The sequence below is a fragment of the Lagopus leucura genome, unplaced genomic scaffold, assembly GCF_019238085.1.
Source record: "Lagopus leucura isolate 7727_CA_CO unplaced genomic scaffold, USGS_WTPT01 Super-Scaffold_100001, whole genome shotgun sequence".
Taxonomy (NCBI): Eukaryota; Metazoa; Chordata; class Aves; order Galliformes; family Phasianidae; genus Lagopus; species Lagopus leucura.
The window spans coordinates 6400914-6421583 of NW_024962262.1; the positions used below are offsets into that span (position 1 = coordinate 6400914).

General features: G+C 42.2%; 3 protein-coding genes across 8 annotated transcripts in view; 2 read left to right on the forward strand and 1 right to left on the reverse strand.

The window, feature by feature from the left end:
* Positions 1-9559, forward strand: part of FRY (FRY microtubule binding protein) — a 206952-nt gene extending 197393 nt beyond the window's left edge. For 4 of the 6 annotated variants that reach the window (XM_042867645.1, XM_042867639.1, XM_042867640.1 and 1 more), the window contains 4 exons: positions 3393-3410; positions 5944-6054; positions 7341-7534; positions 8091-9559. In XM_042867645.1, the coding sequence (XP_042723579.1) occupies positions 3393-3410; positions 5944-6054; positions 7341-7534; positions 8091-8349 (582 nt within the window). In that variant the 3' untranslated portion in view covers positions 8350-9559. The remainder of the gene's footprint in view (positions 1-3392; positions 3411-5943; positions 6055-7340; positions 7535-8090) is intronic. The other 2 variants (XM_042867642.1, XM_042867643.1) reach the window with 1 other exon arrangement.
* A 1187-nt stretch (positions 9560-10746) lies between these two features.
* ZAR1L (zygote arrest 1 like) lies at positions 10747-12665 on the reverse strand. The gene is made up of 4 exons (XM_042867646.1): positions 11909-12665; positions 11643-11735; positions 11415-11489; positions 10747-11071 (listed from the first exon to the last, which is right to left on the reverse strand). The coding sequence occupies exons 1-4, from the start codon at positions 12509-12511 to the stop codon at positions 10928-10930; spliced, it is 915 nt and encodes a 304-aa protein (XP_042723580.1). The 5' UTR covers positions 12512-12665; the 3' UTR covers positions 10747-10927.
* Positions 12666-14716: 2051 nt separating this feature from the next.
* BRCA2 (BRCA2 DNA repair associated) overlaps positions 14717-20670 on the forward strand; it is a 37051-nt gene continuing 31097 nt past the window's right edge. Inside the window, exons 1-6 of the mRNA XM_042868588.1 lie at positions 14717-14805; positions 17298-17543; positions 18925-19033; positions 19869-19921; positions 20025-20065; positions 20159-20270. Of these exons, the coding sequence (XP_042724522.1) occupies positions 14739-14805; positions 17298-17543; positions 18925-19033; positions 19869-19921; positions 20025-20065; positions 20159-20270 (628 nt within the window). The 5' untranslated portion in view covers positions 14717-14738. The remainder of the gene's footprint in view (positions 14806-17297; positions 17544-18924; positions 19034-19868; positions 19922-20024; positions 20066-20158; positions 20271-20670) is intronic.

Sequence of the window (20670 nt, forward strand, 5' to 3'; positions counted from 1 at the left end):
ATCCTGACGCCATAGAAATCTGGAGTTCAACTGAGTCACAGTATACCTAAAGGCAGAGTGAATCTCATTATTAAATTAGAAGGTTGATTGGAAATTAGATTAGAAATTTCAGTTTCTTTACACTATCTGACCACTGTTGGACAGATCCATGGACTCATGACAAGCTCAGTTTGGCTCTTGTGGACAGCTTTTCTAGAGGACCACAGCAGGATTTTGGCTTTCTCCAGATGGAGCAATTTCTGCTGTCCTTCAATTCCAGTGGATATTGAAGAATGCAACAACATATATTGTATCTCTCTTTTTCTCTCTGATACTTATAGAATACAATATATTCATGTATATATTATACATATACAATACAATATATTCATTAACTTTATACTAATATATTCATATTAACTTTCCAGTTTGAGAGAAAAAGCTTTTGTCTACTGCAGTTTCAAATCACATGGAATACCCCAGTAAAATGCGCTTGCAATTAAAAACTCTCGCACAGAGCAACTATTTTGTTATGATGGGACTCTCCTACGTCATCAAATGACTGACAACTGTGTTGCCATCACAGTTTTAATGTCTTAAGAGGCAACTGTGTAGCTCTTGTCTCTTTATAGTATATAAAAATGATTCCTTGAAAAAAGCAAGAAGAAAAGCCAGTGATGTAAGGATTAGTATTTTGCTATCTTCTGCTAATAGTACAGAAAAGTAATTCTTCTTCCAGTAATAAATCAAAGGGTTGCTGTTTCAGTGGGAGTTGAGGGTTCTTAGCTGAAACATTTATTAGCTGCATGAAGGACTAGTGTAAGTGATCCAGTGACTCTAAATATTTGGTATTCTCATAGTCATAGAATCATAGAGTGATAGGCTTGGAAGAAACCTTAAAAACCATCCAGATCCAACCCCCTCCCATGGGTTCCTCCTGTTAGATCTGGCTGCCCAGGATCCTATCCAGTTGGGCCTTGAACCGCTCCTGGGATGAGCATCCGCTCTTTCTCTGGCAGCCTGTTTCAGTGCCTTACTACCCTCATAGCGACGAATTTCCTCCTAACATCTAACCAAAATCTCCCCTCTTGTAGTTCAAAACCATTCTGTCTTCTCCAATTGCTATCAGGTTATGTAAAAAATGGGTCACTCCCGATTATAAGGTCCTGTTAAGCTGCATGAGGTCTCCACAGAGCCTTCTCTTCACCAAGCTGAGTAAGCCCAACTCCCTCAGCCTTTCTTATAGGAGAGGTGCTCCAGCCCTTTGATCATCTTCATGGCCCTCCTCTAAACCCATTCCAACAGCTCCACATTCTTCTTGTGCTGGACACAGTATTGCCTGTGGGGCCTCATGAGGGCAAGTAGAGAAGATACAGCTGATAAAGCCATTAATTGGGTATTGTCTATCACAGTTCCCTTACAATAGGCATTAAAGTAGAAACAGGAGAAAAGTGGAAGCTAGGAGCATTCAGCCCAGATCCACAATACTGAAGACTAAAAGGAATGTCATTTAGTCAAAAAATGATCTACTCAACTTTCATTTTTTATGCTTAAGGAGTGAGGAAGAAAAGTTACAATCATGGAATTGGAGAGCCATGCTGATTTGAATGAGTATTCAGAAAGATTTTATAATATTCCTTGAAAAATCTGTATAGTTTCTTCTGATGAAGGAGGGATTTACATATGAGATAAAATCCCAGTTCACACCTCCTACCGCCTTCTCCATGACTTTTTTTTGCTTATCGTTTTTGAAGCAGTAAACAAGAAAAAAAAAGTTTTCCTGTGGGGGGAAAAAAAAAAGACCATGGAATTCACTTATTTTCTGCTTTCTCTCTTCTTGAAAGTCAATTCCATAGCATGTTAGAAATTATACCTGGATTCAGTGTTTTTCAAAAGTCTGAGTGAAACTTGTTGGCGTGCTGAGATTCAGAGGAGCCCGAGAGAGAGGCAGACAAGATTTTAAAAACACAAATGGGCACCCCTAGAGCACGGTGCTCTGTCTGCTCTTGTCCTCTTCTTATCTGAAACACAGCTTTACAAAACTTAATTTTCATGAACTGCATGGAAGCCAGGATATACAGGAAGGCTTTTTTAAGAATACTAACACTCTTATAGAAAAAAAAAAAAAAAAAAGAAAAAAAAAAGAAAAAAAAAACAGTTCAAAGAACATTAAAGGCTTAAAATTAAGCATTGCAGAAGTGTAAAGCTAAACTTGTCATGGTTTTGTTGAAGGTTAGTGCAAGATTTGGTACGATACTTTTCATACATTTTTAATTGCAAGGCCATGGAAAGAAACAGGACCAAAGTACTTTGTGTGACCATATAAAGTTAGCATTATTTGACTTTTCTCTATTTGATGCCTTTGTACTGATTTACTGAAGGTAAATCATTTTAGTAAGAATTTCCAAAGTTTATTAGTGTCATGTGCAGGCTGCAGCTGGGCAGACGTCATTGTGGTTTGTTGGCTACAACATTGACATCATTATTCTGGTCATCTAACATGTCACAAGAATATAATATAAGTAAGGAAATCTGCATTAAACATGCACAAAATGCGAGTGTAGCTCTTGGTAGAGAAACGAGGAGCACTTCTTTTTTGAGAAATTTATTTCTGAGACGGTGATCCTTAATCTTTGAAATGCTATTATGGGTAAATTGGAGTTTTTATTACTTTGCAACAATGCTTACACTGACATTTTAATAGCTTCAGAATTACAGATCAGTGAATCATGACTGGTAAGAGAAGGGAATGCAGATCTGAACAAGTGGCCCTGCCATGTAGTCAGACCAAACTGGCATTTTCCATTTATTTTTTTTCTTATGATTGCTTAAGTTATGTATAAAATGTTTCCATTGTAGTGTGCCAAGTAGTAAACCCAACAGCTTATCCTGTACATTTCTTCAGATCTATTACATCCAAAAATAGAAGTATTCCTAAATAATAAAATATTTCTTTAAAAGAAAATAAAAAAATCAGTACTGTTAATCGCTTGAAAACCCTGCATAATGTTTGAGTGCTTTGCAGTACGAGCTCTTTACAATATTAAGGAAAGAACATTTAAATAAAAGTGTCATTTCTTGAACTTCCTAACCCAAATTCACTGTAAGCTCCTGGGCTTCTGAGCAGGATAAATCAAAACTAATAAATATGAAGGTCTAACTGAGGAGGATATTTAGACTATAAATTACTATTAGAATTTAGACTATGATTTACCATTAGAATTCAGAGCTTGATTTTATTGAGTGCTCTGCATGCCGTATGTAACACTGCCAGGCAGTTACTGAGGCAAGCATTGCTAATACTGCTGACAAGTTATGCTGTTACAGATGGGCTGTGCTTCCTATTGCATGCATTACACTGACACTATACTTTCTTTCCTTTCCTTTTCTCCTGTGCCATGCTTGCTGTGTAGCAAATGGAATCTCTTGCAGTAAGTTGAAGTTCTTTCATATTCTTTGTCCATCTCTAGATGGACTAATACACCCCAATTTTACTGTTCTACTTCTAAGCATGTTTTCCTTTTTTGTTGGAATTTTCTTGTAAAATATGTGGTTCTACATGCAGTGACTAAAATCATTTACTAAGATGTGTTTTGTGAAATCTAAAGATACTATGCCAAAATTCTGACACTTTCATATGCTATTTCAAATTGTCACATAACTTTGTGAAAACTGAGCCTTTAAATGGTTATCATATGCTGGAGTAGAAGGTTAGTTTTTAAAAATTCTTTTAATTTCACAATTTTCAATTATTCTGTGTGAAAAAACTAAAAATTATAGTAGACAGTTGTTTAAAATTGTTTTTGTTGTATGTTGATGAATGTTCTTAGGTCGAGAGGAAAAAAATGGAGTTCTTTGATATGATAACTTCATACTGAAAGACTCAGACTTGAGCCTTCAATTCAACCTTAGTTTGTCTTAATTCAGGTTAGCAGCCAGCAGAGTAGCACTGAATTATCATGCCCCAAAGACTAGAAAATAGTGTATTACATGCCAAGCTATTGTGTTTCTTAATTATATTACACCATGTGCTGGTTTTGAGTTAATTTTTACCTCCCTGACAACTTGAAGTTTACCTGCCAATTAGATTTACCAGTTCTTCAAAATTTGGACAGAGTGAATTTCTGTAGAACCTCCCGTGTCCCTGCTACTGAACCTGGACTGGGAGCGGGGAGCAAGTGAGCCTCCTGGGCTGGCATTACTGGTGCACTGTTGGCATTCCTGGCTTCATGCTCAACTGTGGCTCAGAAGCAACCAGAAGATAGAGAATTCTTCCAGGAGGTTCTGTCTGAAAAGTCAATCTTACTTGCGGAAGGAGGAACCTTTGTAATACAGATGCAAGTTTGGCAGTGCTGTGTGGCCTCAGTTACAGAGAACAATCACTGAGCAAGTTTAATAGACAGCATCCCTCACGCTCTACCTTGTCATTCTTTTGGCCACAGTAGGTTTTGTCTGTACTGCACCCATAATTCACTTATGGCTGAGCAGGTCACACAGACATTCCTTTCCTTTGCCCCACCACAGATGTGTGGGGTCAGGTTGACCCCCAACACTTGTTGGTCCCCCCCCCCGCTCCCACTTTCTTCCATCGCCTCCCATGGGATGGGCAGGGACACCAGCTCTGCCCAGTTTTGATAATGCCCTTGGTTGACCGTACATAGCTAGGCAGTTGGTGCCCACCCTTACCTGATGAACAATGGTGAGATTTGCCATCAAACTGCTCTTTTGACCTCAACTCTTGGGCTCATAAATAAATTTTAGAACTGGAATGCTAAAGATGTGGTTCTCATCTTATCGGTGAAAACCCTGACACTTACATATTGAACCATATATAAACAGTCAAATTAATGCCTGTGTTTCTAAAGTACTTTTTCTTAGTATTTGTGCTGACATTTGCACTGACCTCTATTGAGCAAGCAGCTGAAGTCCATTAAGGAGGCAAAGGCATAAACAGAATCTTCTTTCCTGCCATGTTTATCATGAAGTTCTGCTCTCATTCTCCCAAGTCAATGGAAAGATCACTGAGCCTGCGCATGGTCACTCTTCCTGTGGAGATGACAAATTAAATGTGGTTTGAAGTCTGTAAGTCTTTCCTGTAAATGACTGGAAGCCTTCAGACATGCACTTGCAGAATTTTCACTTCTGTAATTTGCCAGAGATGAAATATTCCTACCCTCCCCACCATGATCCATCTGTGGAACTCCGAGAGATCCCCTCCTGGTGACACACACAGACAGCAGCACCACCAGCATGTTAGTTTGATGTCTCTGGCACATGTGCCCATTTCTTGTTACTTCAGTGCATCCAACACTTTTCGTATGGTACTGCACAGTCCTCTGGAAGAAACAAATTAGACTTCACAGGACAGTGTGAAGCTAGACATTCTCTTACACATTAAATTCTGTCTATCTGCTGTATGGTTTCATTAAGATGCTGGAAAATCCACGAGCTGAAGTTTAAACTGCAGAGCTGGCATTTTCTCTGCCCCACTCCAGGCTGGGTTTATTTGCTTCTACCTCTCCCGTGAAAGTAGCAGGCAGGAGCTTTGGCCCCTATGGGCAAATACTTCTTTGCTTCTCTCTTGGATTTCCAACCTCTCAGACGTGGTCTTTGGCCATCTCTGATATTTTAAAGAGTTTTATGTTCTATAAGTCCAAGTCATTTCTCCCATGTCCTGCCTCTGCTTTCCAGCTGCAGTGATCAGCTAACCCATACAAACTGCTTTGAGATTGGTGCTGACGTGCTACTTGAGAGCTACTGTAATTTTGACTTCCAATGTCTTATATGATTTATCTGCAGAACATTACGAACATTAGTTGGTTTTTGAAATAGTATATGATCATACTTTGGTAAAATAACATTTTTTGAAGAACTAAACTATCTCAGATTGGTTTTATTGGTTATTAAAAACTATCCTGACTTATGGATCCTTATTGATTAGTTCTTCTGTAACTCTCTCCCTAGCAATTGGAACTGTGTCAGAGATTATATAAACTCCACTTCCAGCTGCTATTGCTTTTTCAGTCCTACTGTAAACTTATTGGACAAGTGCATGAAGTCAGTTCCATGCCAGAGGTATGTAGCCAACATTACTGAGTCTTCCTGATCCTGTTCTGTGGGTAATCAAACTGAAATCAGTTAAATGCTTCCCAAGAGTGTTAAATGTATTTTAAGACTGTAGTTAACAAAATCCCATAATTGAGTCCTTTTTATTGTCAGCATTATAAAGATAAGTATTTATGGCATAACAACACATCTTTTTCAACCCAAACATCTTTGTGCTCTGAGGAGTTTATTGTCAGCAGTTGCAAAAAATAGATGCTACTTTTGAAGTTATCTTCAAGGTTATCACTTTAATTTGAATGATCATCATTCCAAGAGAGACAGTAACAATAACTTGCCATTCCTTGTATACTTTTTTCCTGATGAAGTCCATATATTTTAAACTGCTGAGGAGAAGAAGTTACTGTATGTACTTTTCTTACTGCATTACAAACATTTAAGCGACAAAGTGAATCTTCTCTCATATTCTAGTATATTGCAGATTCTCCAGTAAACAGAGATGGTTGGTTTGTTAGATGTGAGATGTACCATAATAGTAGAAATATTTTCAATATTTGTTGTGTCTTAAGAAACTGTTCTCCAGGCAGTCTTGTAAGCACGTGGGCTACTTCCGTCTAAGAGACAAACAGGTACTGGGAATCTAGTTAGAGTGGCTGAGATTTGAGAAATATCTTCTGTTCTTTATTAGAGGATTGATTACTGTAACTGTTTAATAGATTGTTTTGTTAGATTGCTATAAATAACACATCTTATGGCCGTAGGGGAATGAGGGACAATTGTTTCACCACAAAATGAGCACATTTTGCTGGAGCCATGAGCAACTATGTAAAAGAAGTTCCATTTTTGGTTCATGTGACAGTGGTTATTTTTAATATACATGAGCATCTACAGGTAGATCTTTAACGTTTCAGCCTTTGAGAAAAGGGCCTATCAGCTCCTGCATGTGAATTGTAAATAAATAACATCACTGATAAGAGAAGTAAAAGTTGTTTTCATGAACTTATGCATAATTATATGAAAACAGATATGAAATGGGAATGACAGATAGAAGATTGTTCAGATGTGCTCTTGCAAAAGGAGGACAAAATTCCCACATAGTTAATCTTAAACTCGAAGCTTAAAAATCTGTAGTTTGTGTTTTCTGTTTACAGTACAGAGCACAAAGTTTCAAGGAATGTCCTTGTTGAAGTGGGTATTTTCCATAATTTGTACTGCTAATAGAACAGACTTGAAATAACCACTCTTTGGTACCTATGAAGAATGAAAACATACATCTCATATCTTTCTCCTTGGAACAGCTGCTAAATATGTCAAGAGAACTGAGTGAGTTGAAGAAAAATCTTAAGGATGCTACTGCCGCAATTGCAGCTGAGCCTCTGAGCATGGAATCTGAGCCCACGTTCAATTCTACAGAAGCAGCCATTCAGTCCATGCTGGAGTGTCTGAAAAACAACGAGCTGGTTAAGGCTGTACGGCAAATAAGGGAATGCAGGCAAGTCGTACTGCGCAGTTCACAGTAGACTTTCATGTTATTAGAAGGGCATGCATTTATTACTCTCCTAACTTTATACTAAATGTAATGTGCTGAGTCACCATAATTAATATTACGTTTCAACAGATATGTGGGGCACTGATGTTAGTAGCTTTTGTGGGATGTGCCATAAGTAATGATATCAAATCAGCAGTACAAACACAGATGTTTACCACCATGAAGACGTTTAACAGCATTGCATAGATACAAAGTACTGCTGTGAAGCTCCTGAGAATCTTTCTATATGTATGTCACTGCTATCAGCTGATGTTCAGCCCAGTTTCACTTCATTATTTGAATGAGATTTCTTAGCCTTTTATTTTTAGAAAATAGGAATCATGCGTTTGTGTGATGTCGGTGTCTGCTATCAGTAATTACTGAGTGGCATAAACAAGAGAGTTCCTTTGGCTTGTGATGTGACCAAGTCTGCTCTCTTTGTTGAGACCTCGGTCACTTAGGTTCGGTCTGTGCTGATAACCCATAATGATACGCACATTCTTTTCCTGTTGGGTTGCAGGATTTTGTGGCCCAATGACATCTTTGGAAGTAGCTCTGATGATGAAGTCCAGACACTGCTGAACATTTACTTCCGGCACCAAACCTTGGGTCAGACGGGCACCTATGCACTGGTGGGCTCTAACCAGAGCCTGACGGAAATCTGTACCAAGCTAATGGAACTGAACATAGAGATCCGCGACATGATTCGCAGAGCTCAGAGTTACCGGGTCATCAATACCTTTCTTCCAGACTCCAGCGTTTCCGGCACAAGTCTCTGACAGGACTCTGGGCCCCTCTGTCAGGCTGGGAGTGCTGCCCTGTTGGAGTGAGGTGGCTCAATGTCTTCTCAGCCTTACAAAGGTTTGGTCAAACTGTACTCACTCTTGTTACATTTAGGATTTCTTCTAAAAAGTTACGGGCTGAACTTCAAATGTGTAGCAATACTGTAAGGACGAAGGTAGCATAGAGCATCCAGGACAACATCCTTTGCTCTCTGTTGCACAAAAACCAGTTAGCATTTCACTGAGCAACTGCAACTCACTACTGAAGAAGTGACTTCCGTTGCATTACCAAAGCCTACTACACTGAACAATACTTCCTTTATAGCAAATTAACCTTAGGTTGGCAGAAGTGCAATGTTTCCTTCACAAAATAATATTTTTTGTTATAAAAAAAAAGAAAAAAACTTGTACATTTTTTTCCTTTTTTCTCTTATTTGATTGAGTGAAAGATGGGCAGAATGAAGCTGGCCACGGAATCTTGCAAACTTGTTGGTCAAAAGCTGAGAGCCTGTGTGTATGAAACAAATAGTAAATGGACTACAGTTTAATGTACACTGTAATTTGAATATGACTACCGTATCTTAAAACAACGAGCTGCTATGAAGTACATTTCCTAATGTTACTAGGCTACTGTCTCTGAAGGTACTGGATCATATTGCAGAGGTCTGTTCTTAGGCCCCAGAGTGTCTTGGTAGATTTTTTGTTTGTTTTTCTTTTTTTTTTTTTTAAGAACCTTGGCGGCTTTTTACTAGAGGGTTGCTTTTATGAATATATTTATACTATTAAAGGATGGTTGATCTAATTTAACTTGCCATTTTGTAGGAGAAAGTCCCATCGCAGTCAAATCTTTTGAACTGTATTGCATGCTTATTTTTATTTAATATAAATTTGAAGTATAAAAAGTAAAAAAATATTAACGTGAAATGCAAGGTCTCATGTTAAGTTTCTTTAAAGAGATGTCCTATTTTATTTGTAATGTATATATATAAAAGTCATACCTATATGTTTTTTTCTTACATTTAACTGCTGTCCAGTGTTAAATGTATGCATGTAAATCTGATGCACATCTGAGATACTTTTGTTCTGACAACTCTGTAACTTATTCGCTCTGTAAATACACTTACTGTTTTTGTGAAGTAATTTTGGTTGATACTTGGATCAGTACATCCACTTAACTAAAATATAAAAGTAATGTATAATCACAACAGAGTTCTTGTTAAGACTGTGTCTGTATCTGTACCTATATTGCTGCCAATGGTATGGATGAGAAGCAGCCTCCAGAAGACACCTGTTCCATGGCTTATGGTTAAATTATTACATTGAAAGAGACCCAGAAGTAGTATTTTTTTTTCCTTTATTATCTCTGACTAAAGCAGATTCAAACTGAAAAAGAAAAAAACTACCACCATCTGCAGGTGAAGGCTTATTTCTGTTAAAAAATATTAACAACAGGCCTGTTAACTCCAGACTTAGTTTTCAGTGATTTTTCTTCCTAGTACTGAAAGTGGAAGAAAATCTGTCCAGCCTGCCATGGCAGCCCAGGCTCTCAGAACACAGTAAAGCCCTCTCCCCTTTAACCCCATTTCAGAATGCTTGCTTGATTTTAAGAGGACCCTCATCAAGAGGAAAACTCAAGTTGGAAAGAACTGGATGAAGCACTTCAGGAAGTCACCTTGCTGTACCTCCACTTGAAGTAGCAGTAGCCACAAGGTCAAGTTACTCAGGCTTCTAGCCAGTTGAGTCTTGAAAACCTCTGAAGATGGAGCGTACTGCTTCCTTGGACAGCTTGTTCTACTTGAGAGTCCATGTAGTGGAAAAGCTTTTCACTTCCTTCTGAACCTCTCGGCTTCTGCCCCCTCAAAGCCTTAGGACAGCACAAGCAGTAGCAACATCTTAATATGCTTCTTTAAAAGGTTTTTCCAAGGTTCTACTAACTGCATTTTGTTCCCATTAATTGTGTTCAATTACTCACTACCTTTGAGATACCCTGGAAGACCAGAATGCTCTGTGGTTGAATTAAGCAACTATAGTTGTATAACAGTTTCTGTAGCTGCAGTGTCTAGACAAACTAGAAAACCCATCTCAAAAAGCTTTTGAAGTTACACCAGCTTACTCGTCTTACAAGATACACACATCGTATCCTTAGAAACCTGCTATTTGATTTTTAAGTATACATTTGCTAAGGGGGGGGGGGGGAGAAAAACATGCAGATAACTTTACCACAATTCCCCCCCCAGCCTTCTTCCACACTAGTTCAGTTCAAGTGAAAGAAACTGCTACTACATACTAAACCTTACCTAAAGGTAGACTAAAACCAAAGCCTATGTGGGAAATCCGGTTATTTCTTTCCAGATATGCTTTCCTCCTTGATCACAGCAAGATGAAACAAGCAGGTAACAAATCAGTGCAAACTTTTATTGAACTTTAATTACAGCATATATACAATAAAGTTAAATATTTTATAAATAACACAGGAGCCTTCATCCATTATCCAATGCCAGGTCAAAAGCCTAAGGTCAAAACATCACGAAAGACGGACAACACGCAGAGCACAAACTAGTGGAGGGCAGGCAAATCAGACAATGTACTTGAAGCTGTAGGTGTTATCACAGGACAGCCTCTTGCCTTTGCAACGGCCACAGAGTTCTTGGCGATGAGGTCTCGTGAGATCAATGTGCCTTTTCTTCTGAGGGCAGGTGCAGCGAGTCTTGAAGCAGGTCTTAAGAAATGAGAGAGTGGGAGCAGATAAGAGGCATGCATTGTGTTGGTTTCCCTTAATCATAAGAAGGTACTTGAGCTGATAGGCTTAAAAGAGCTTTTGCAATAAACCCCATGAAGTTAAGCTGTTAAAGCTTCTCACCTAGAAGCACAACACTACCCTACACGTTACTAGATGGTATGAACAGAAAACTGTTCAGGTAGGCCATCAGCAAGATGAGTCCTACGCAATTACCACTTTCCCAAATGTTTCCTAGTTCTGACACAATTATCGTCCCAGTAACAACGAACTGAGTCCATGAGCAATTCGCATAACTTTACCAAAAAAGAAATCTGTAACGTACCTGGCACTGGATTGCCTCCACGCGATAGGGATTGAAGCCCTTCTGGCATTTGCGGCAGAGCTGCTTGAAGTACACCTGAGAAGATTAAGTCTTCAGTGATTTACTTAAGATGTTGAATACCATCACCCAACACTTGTGCCTAAACCATGATACGTTTCTCAGGGATGGTATGTCAAACATGGAAGTGTCAGGAGCAAGACAAGACCTGTTTTGTTACACATAAAGTACCTTGTTACTCCCAGAGATGCACCACACGTAAGCACTCTCCCATCTGGTCTTGCAGTCCTTGCAGTGGAAATAGCCGTACTTCTGCTCCAAGAACTGCAGAGAGAGCTCGCTCAGCATCCTCCCGCCCTCAGCACCAACCGCCTACAGGGGCGAGATGCTCCCAGGGCAGCGGCCGGTGCTGACGGGACAAGGCACATCTCCGCTCCAGAGCTCCATCCCAGGGCTCCTCACCCCCCGGACCCTGCCCGTCTCCCCGCGCCACGCACCTGGAAGGCGGCCCGGCGCCCAGGGGCGGCACTCTGCTCCCGCGGCGCCTCGCTCGAAGCCGCAGCCTCCGCAGGCTCCGCCGGGCCGTCCCGCTGCTCGTCGCTACCGCCCTCCACCTTCTGCTCCTCGGGGGCGGCCGGAGCTGCCGCTTCCTCCTCTCGGTGCGCCGCGGCCTCGGGCAGCGTAAAGAGGCGGGGGTTCAGCAAGGGCGAGTAGAGCGCGAGGCGGCCCCGGGCGCGGGCGGCGGCGGGGGTGAGAGGGCGGCCGGCGGGCAGCGTGCGCGGCCCCAGCGAGCACTGCACGGCGGCGTCGGCCCGCGGGTTCACCTGCACGCCCACCTCCTTGGTGTTGGCCCGACGCAGCCGCGGCGTCAGCCCCGGGCTCACCTGCGACAGCAGCGCCTTGAGCTGCGCCCGGCGGCAGCTGTCCAGGTAGTCGGCCGACACCGGGGTGGGCGGCCCCACGGGGAAGGGGCCGAGGCCGCTGCTCTTGTTCTGCTTCCAGCTCGGCTGCTTCGGTGTCGACTCTCCACCGCGGTTGGGCGGCAGGCCGCCCCTGAAGCTCTGGAACGAGCCGAAAGGGGGAAAGACGAAGCTCTCCATGGTGGTACCTGCAGAAAGGTCAGCTAGGGGTGGCTCCCGGCCCTGCCTTTATGCCGTCTGCGAGCCGGTGTTAATTGCCGCTAATTGAGGGGGAAATTGGCGCAGCCTGTGCTCCTCCGGCCCTCCGTCCTGTCGCACGGGCTGGGCTCATCGCTGGGGCTTCCAGGGCCTTCACAGCCATGGCGGGTCTGCCTGGTGGCTGAAAGGAAGAGAGCTGAGAAGCTAAAGCTGACAAAGCCCTGATAAGCTGATGGTGCCACTGGTGACCCAGCAGAGAATGCGGGCCATTAATCTTTTACGAGAAGTCTTTGTCGTTGCTAAAAGGTTTTAACATCCCCATTACTTAAGGATTGTCTACAAACTGTTTTTCTGTCAGCTGCGTTGTTGTGGGAGATGGGGAGTACTTCAGCTGGTACAAAAGCCCAGAGGGAAAACAGTTAGATTGGGAAAGATGGCTTAATATCTGTATAATGAAATAAATTACAGCTATACAGGTGCCTTCATATTATATTAATAGTCTTTCTGTCCTAATTGCACCACTTCGGTTATGTCAATTCTAAAGTAACAGAGGTTAACAACAAATAATTAAATTCATCAGAGCTGCATTTGCGAATCTGTAGAGACTGTAGAATCCATCACACCTCTGGACTTGCTGTGATGTTCCATGATTTCTTTACACCACCCCTCACCTTTATATAAAAGCGTTGCTTTATAAAAGCCGTGGGACAGCAGGGCAGAAAGAATCAGTAGGAATGATGCCTTTAAACTTCCACTGTGTGGGTGAGAAAGATCCCTTTGAGTGCCTGAATGGGACGAAACAACGTTTTTATGGAACAAAAGGCATTGCTATTCAGGAAACACTCATAGCTAAAAACAAAATGGGTTGAGGTTAGGTGCTGTGTTTGGTTTTGCAGAACACCGTTCCTATCAAGTGAATGGAAAGAAAAAAAAAAAAGATATCAAGATGACCAAGGTAGAACTTATGACTGCAGACTGGGTGGGAAAAAAATAAATAGGATGGAGAATAACATGGAAAGTACTAGCCATCATCTGAATAAATGGTATGGCTTCTACAATGCTATGGGAAGAAGCAGTAGTTGCACCTGCACAGCCTTCTGCAGGATTAAAGGAAGTATATTGGAAGAGTGACTGGTACGGAGAGGCCCTTTTATAGCACAGTCTCAAACTCATGGAATGACAGAATGGTTTGGGTTGGAAGGGGCCTTAAAGCCCATCCAGTCCCAGCATGGGCTATGGGCTGCAGGGCACCCGGCTCAGCCTGCTGGGCACATCCAGCCTGGCCTCAAGCACCTGCAGGGATGGGGCACCCACAGCTATGGGAAGGCAGCCTGTGCCTCACTAGCTGCAAGAGGAGGTGGAAAACTGACTGGAATGGAACATGTCGAACTCCAGAGTAATAGCAGGAAGAATTTTCCATCTGACTTGAAGCTGTTTTATGGACTCCTTGCTCTGGCTAAGAATCAAGAGTCTGGGGAACAGACATGTATGCAGAGGATTATAACGCTTTCTGTAGCCGGTGAGTGCACAGGGGAGTTGGCATCTCATCATGGGAAGGACAGTGCACTGTGAGAAACAGGTCATGGGGGAAAGCAGGTGCAAATGTCACACGGCGTCGTTCCAGGAACGCAGAGCCGCACCGTGGCTCCCGTGCTCGGCAGCGCTCGGCGCTGAGGGAGGAGCGAGCGGAGCGCCAACCGCCCCGCGGCCCTGAGGAGCGACGGCCGTTGCGCCGCCTCCGTCCTCCCCGCGGGGAGGCGGGCACAGCTCCGGCCGCAGCGCGCATGCGGCGGGAGGCGGCGTTGGCGCCAAGCTTTGAACGTGGCGGCGTCTCGGGAGCGCGCAGCTCGGTGGGGCCGCGCCGTGCCCGCGGGACCCCCGCCCTTGGGGCGATGCTGCGGCAGCGGAGCGCTCCCGGAGGCCGGAGGGAGGTAATGTCCCCGCACGGCTAGTGCGGGCGCTCCGCCTCGTTGCCCTGCTGGGGTCGCGGCTCGCGAGGCCGTTGGGTGTCCGCCGGTGCGCGGGGAGCGGTGTCAGCGGATCGCTTCCTTCTGGAGCGTGCCGCTGAGGTAACTACCAGCGTGGGACGTGCGGCGCTGGCGCGTAGCCGTGCGGAGCGGGGCAGGCGGGGCGCTGTGAGCTCTGCGTCAGGCGCTGTTTCCTTGTTTCTTCTCAGGTTTTCCAACAAGTGTTCCGGGGAGATTAAAAAATGGCTTACAAATCTGGGAAAAGACCTACTTTCTTTGAAGTATTTAAGGCGCATTGTAGCGATACAGGTACAGTTTGACTACGTAACGTGTATTAGGGTTGTTGTACGGATGTTCGCATCTGTTATGTGCTACCTGCAAACTCTTCTCATCCCGCTCTGCGCCGTGCCAGCACGGCCTTGCCCTGAGTGCTGCTCGCAGGTCTGGACACTGCAGTGCCAGAAGAACACCAAGGGCTTAGAGAGCGGCCACAGGAGGGCTGCCGAGATGTGAGGGAGCTAAACGGGAATACGTATAAGGAGCGGCTGAGGCCCCTGTTGTGCGCAGCCCAGAGCAGGGCAGGCTGAGGGGAGGCCTGATGGCGGCTGCAGCTCCTCACAGGGAGTGGAGGGGCAGCGGTGAGTTCTGCTCTGTGTGACAGCGACAGGGAACGGCATGGAGCTGCGTCAGGGGAGGGCGGCTGGGGGTGAGGGAAAGGGTCTGCGCCAGAGGGCGGTGGGCATGGAACAGCCTGCCCAGGGCTGTGGGCACGGCCTTGAGGTGCTGGAGCTCGGGGAGTGTTTGGACAGCACTCTTAGACATAGGATTTGGATTTGGGGTGTTCCTGTGTGAAGCCTGGGGTTGTACTCGATTATCACTGTGGATCAACTATGATTCTGTGATTCTTCTGTTTCAAGAAAAGCACTATGCAGGTTGTTCTTGGCTTAAATCTCTATTCATTATTACCTACTTTCTTATGTATTTCTTTAAATCATAGTGGTTTTTTTCATAATGTGTGCTCAGTTGCTTTTTTTTTCTTTTTTCTTTTTCTTTTTTTTTAAATTGAGCCTGATTTTTGTTACATACTTGTATGCAGGCCAGGGTCAGTCTTTTGCCAGATGAGCTGGTGGTAGTACAGCACATTAATCACAGAATTGCAGGGGCTAGAAAGGGCCACAAGAGATTGAGTCCAACCCTCCTGCTAAAGCAGGAATTCTACAATGGGTAGCAGAAATAGGCATCCAGGTGGGCCTTGAATATCTCCACAGAAGGAGACTCCACAACCTCTTTGGGCAACCTGTTCCAGTGCTCTGTCACCTTTACCATAAAGAAGTTGTTCAGTATGTTAGTACAGAACTTAATGTGTTCAAGTTTTAGGCCATTACTCCTGTGAACCACTGAGAAGTGCCTGGCCTCATCCATTTGCCTTCTACCTCCCTTTAGATATTAATAAACATTAACCACATCCCTCTGCAGTTTTCTTTTCCCCAGTCTGAACAGACCCAGGTTACTCAGCCTTTCCTCATGTGGGAGATACTCCAGGCCCTTTATCATCTTTGTGGCCCTCCACTGGACTCCTTCTAGGAGATCCATGTCTTTTTTAAACTAGGGAGTCCAGAACCAGATACAGTACTCCAGATGTGGCCTCAACAGGGCAGAGTAGAGGGGGAGGATCAACTCCCTTCACGTCCTGGTCATGCTCTTTTTAATGCACCCCAGGATACCACTGGCTTCTTGGCCACAGGGGCACACTGCTGGCTCATGGCCAACTTGCTGCTGAATAGAACACTCAGGTCCTACTCTGCAGAGCTCCTCTCCAGCAGGTCATCCCCTAACCTGTACTGATGCATTCAATTATTCCTCTCCAGGTGCAAGACTTCACATTTGGTCTTGCTAAGGCCATATCAGGTCCCTCCCTGCCCAGCTCTCCAGCCTGTTCAGATCTTGTGGAATGGCAGCACAGCCTTCCAGTGTGTTAGTCATCCTCCTGGGTTTGTATAATCAGCAAATGCTGAAAGGGACCTGTTTAACTTGCTGTTATGTGGGAAATAAGGCATGAACTAAATTGAAAGATTTTAAACAAACTGGATGTTCGTTAGGTCTTTGGTTAGGCTTATTTATGGTCTAAGAAATTTGACAGGTTTCTTGTTTGTTTACACTTTGTGGGTATCAGGACTCAAAGCTATGTCCTTCTGGGAGGACAGGCTGAGAAAGCTGTGGCTGGTGAGCCTGGAGAAGACAAATTTCAGGGAGACCTGAGAGTGATCTTTCAGTATCTTAATGGGGGATACGAGAAGGAAGGGGACAGATGTGTTAGCAGGGTCTTTTGCAGGACATGGGGAAATAGTTTTAAACTAGAAGAGGAGATTTAGACTGGATATTAATTTATTTCTTTTTCTTTTTACAATAAGGGTGGTGAGGCACTGGGACAGGTTGCTCAGAGAGGTGGTGGATGTGCCATTCTGGAGACACTCAAGGTTAGGCTGGATGGTGCTCTGAGCCCCTGATGGAGCTGTGGGTGCCTCTGTTCACTGTAAAGGGACCTTTAAAGGTCCCTTCCAATACAAACAATTCATTGATTCTGAGATCTGTCCAGGAATAGAATTATGGCAGTGGAAGAAGTAAAGCATTTTGCTGCTAGCATAAGAATGCATAATATATATTTTCCTATACTGTATAGAGGTTTGATTCTGTACAGCTAATTGTGATGTTCTCTGGCATGTGTCATATATAGAATTAAGATTTCCCTTTTTTTTTTTTTTTTTTTTTTTTTTTTCTCCCCTGTATGTATTTATTCATAGACTTGGGCCCTATAAGTCTTGACTGGTTTGAAGAGCTCAGCTCAGAAGCACCTCCATATGAGCCTAAGTTGTTAGGAGAACCTGAGGGTCCCATTGGTTGGCTTGATCAAACTTTTAAAACTCCAAAGGCAAAATCCTCTACAGACAGCCAGCTGGCATCAACTCCACTGATTTTTAAAGAACAGAATACAATGCCACCTTTTTCTTCTCCTGGAAAAGAATTGGATCAGAAAAAAATGGAAAAAAGTGAGTAAATTTTTACCTGTTAGCCATTGTACCTATCCTTATTGGACAGAAAGAGGAATCTTTTCTGTGGAGATAAAAGCAGGATTGTGTGTAAGAATTTTTTAATGTATTTTTTTGTGTAGAAGAATGTTTAACCTTTTCCCTGCAGTGTTTTGTTTGTACATCTGCTGTGTCTGTGTCCTCCTAGCAATAAGATGAGATTTTCTAAATAGGTTACAGATGAACACAAGTCTCTGCTTGTTGTTGAATTTATCCTTAGACTCTAAAGCAGAGCCTTTAAAGGTGTAGAACCATCTCAGCATTCAAATATAACTTCGCTTCCATAGAACAGTTATCCTGCTTGTTTCTTTTGTTTTTGAGCTTGTGCTCAACTTAGCTGGCACCACGTTTCTAACTTTAGCTATGCAAACTTCTGTACTATTGTAAGTCCCAAGGGAATTACTGGTAGCATTTCACAAGATAGAAATAAAGGAGCCCTGAGGTAGTTTTGTTTCACAGCAGACAATTGTTTAGGCTCCCCTGTAAAGTGAAGACTGTTACTGAAGTTTCAGTGGTTACCCATGTCTGGCTGAAGGTCTTATTCTGTTTTCTTGGTTAGCCAAGTGGCTCATGTGCCTCTGTTTCCTTGTGAAAATGAGAGCATGGATGGAGGTGAGGTCTGGTACTGCGGTGCAGACCTGCAGTGTGTACAGGCTCAGGAATTCGGGAGTAGAGAGGAATGCAGAAATCTAATTTCTGAGAAGGAAATCCACTGGCATTTTCTCACTGGAAACTGTTTTGAGTGGATGCTTGTTCATGCGAGAAGCTCGCTGTCAGGGGCGTTCTGCTGCTTTGCTAGGCATACTTTCTCTTTTACCTGAGGATGCATGAAAGTAGCATTTGTTGCCAGTACCATTGGCAGCACCTCCAATAACAGTTTCAGAAATATGTTTTTTTATTTAGTGCTACTTAAATCAAGAGATGTTATGTCTTAAGTAAATTTGAGAGAAGTCAATGACAATGCATGTTTGGATGCACCTAGTCCCCTGTAAAAGTTGCTTCTGCAATGATACAAAATGCACAATACAGTGTAGTATGCTGACATTGAATATGTAGTTTGAATAATGTCTTGGAAATACACTGAAACAAACCTTAAAAATCAGTAAAGTGACAGAATGAATTGTTTTTGATGGTACATATAATTTTGGTGGAAATGTGGTGAGCTGTGTTAGGATATAGAATTTGGATATGTTCAAAGCACTTGAGGAGAGCATAGCATTAGGTGTGGGTTTTGTACTAAAATCATATCTTATATAATTTTTTTAAAGCTTCTCTTTACACTTCAAAATTGAAACTGTTACTGCAAGATTGTGTTGCAAGATTATTATGTTTTATGTTGTAGGCAGAGAGAATTTGCTAAGTCCAAATATGGCAGGAAGAAAAACAGATCAAGAAATTAAAATGCTTGCTTCTCCTCATGGTATCTGCCACAACAACTACACTGCTGCTAGGTATGCTAAATTAATCAGTGCAGATATAAGATCCATATAAACTGGATTTTAAAGGAACAGCACTTTAAAACTGCTGTATTTTTCTGCTAAACTTCTTCAGAATGGTGAATAATCTCACATATCCTGTATGTTTATGGTACTTGTGGGTTGCTAAACAAATGGAAAATAAAATGCTAGCAAATAATTCTGAAGACTTCTTTGCTTTTAGGTGATCTTCCAATTATTTTTCTACTCCTTCGTAGCTGCCATGTGACAGTTACTGACAGTATTTCAGGTCTCCAGACCCTTTATGTCCAGTCCAAGAGCTAAGAATTGTGATGTATCACGTGCTTCTACAGTTGCAGTTTGTAAAACTGTATCTACTGTATTTGATCCTTCGTGGAATGTTTTGGTAATGGCCTTGGGTGTTGCTTTTTTGCACTTAAAGGCATATTTTTCAGATTCATCTTCTGAAGGCTCTTGTGTTGATTATAAAGAACAGTTGAAATAATTACTTAATTAAAATAAATTAATTGGGAGAGTTTCCATAGCTTCGTACAGCATGTTAAGATGTTCATAATTCTATTGAAGTCTAGCATGTTGTTTATCAAACAAATATCATTGAAAATTAATGTGTTTCACAAAGGAGGCATTTTACTGTTTGACATAAACTCAGTGGGGTTTAAAATTCTGAAATTCTGACTGGTAGTTAGAAGAAATCTGTTATTTAGTCAGGGAAGTAGCTGTGGTTGCAAAGAAAAGCAATAACAGAGGCAGTAATGTACATAATGTCTGCTATGAATATTTACTGTTATTTTCAGAAATCGATACATTAAATTTATTTCTCATTTTGCAGTCCAACTATTTTAAGGAATACTTGCAGAACTCCACAGAAAAGTAATATAGCTGGTTTGTATCTTCATTTTTTCATTCTACGAACGGTCTGATATCTGTAGATGTGTCTTCATTTCTTAGGTTGAACTTTTTGTCCTCATTATGTAATGTTTTTTAGGACCATATGGAAGCTTGTTTTGCACACCAAAATTTTTGGAGGTAAGTATTTCATCCCTGTACTTTGTTTTCTTTTTGTGGAGTGTTATGTTTAGAATTCTGCATAAAAATAAAACTTTTAAAATATATTTCTAGATCCGAACTCCAAAACGTATTTCTGAAAGTCTGGGAGCAGAAGTGGATCCAGAAATGTCCTGGACAAGTTCTTTAGCTACTCCTCCTACACTTGGTGCGACAGTGATAATAGGTAACTCTGAAAATGAACAGTTGCAAAGGATTAAAAACTTTGGGTTTTGATACTTCTTTATTATTATTTTTTTTCAACTCTTGCAGTGATGCTTTGTGGGTGACTGTAAATAATGCAACCTTAAGTAGAAGAAATGAAATCAAACGTATCCTTGCTTTAAAGATATTTTCTTCTCATGTGTGAGGATTTAGGGGATATAAATTTAGAAATAATAGAGCGAAGCATGGAAAGATGATTGGATAATGATTCCTTGTGTTTCTTCCACCAAAAAACTAGACAACTATTAAGTCATGAAAAATATGTTATTAAGTGTAAGGTTGCAGCTTGTTGAGTAAACTTCTCAGCAGCCATGCTGGCTTTGGCATTTTGAGGCCAAACCGTTTTATTGGTGCAGGTAGGC

Coding starts and splice junctions, on each gene's coding strand:
- ZAR1L (XM_042867646.1), bottom strand. CDS start 12,511: ATGGAGAGCTTCGTCTTTCCCCCTTTCGGCTCGTTCCAGAGCTTCAGG. Junction 11,490..11,642: donor GCATCTCTGGGAGTAACAAG/GTACTTTATGTG, acceptor TAATCTTCTCAG/GTGTACTTCAAGCAGCTCTG. Junction 11,072..11,414: donor TGGAGGCAATCCAGTGCCAG/GTACGTTACAGA, acceptor TCATTTCTTAAG/ACCTGCTTCAAGACTCGCTG.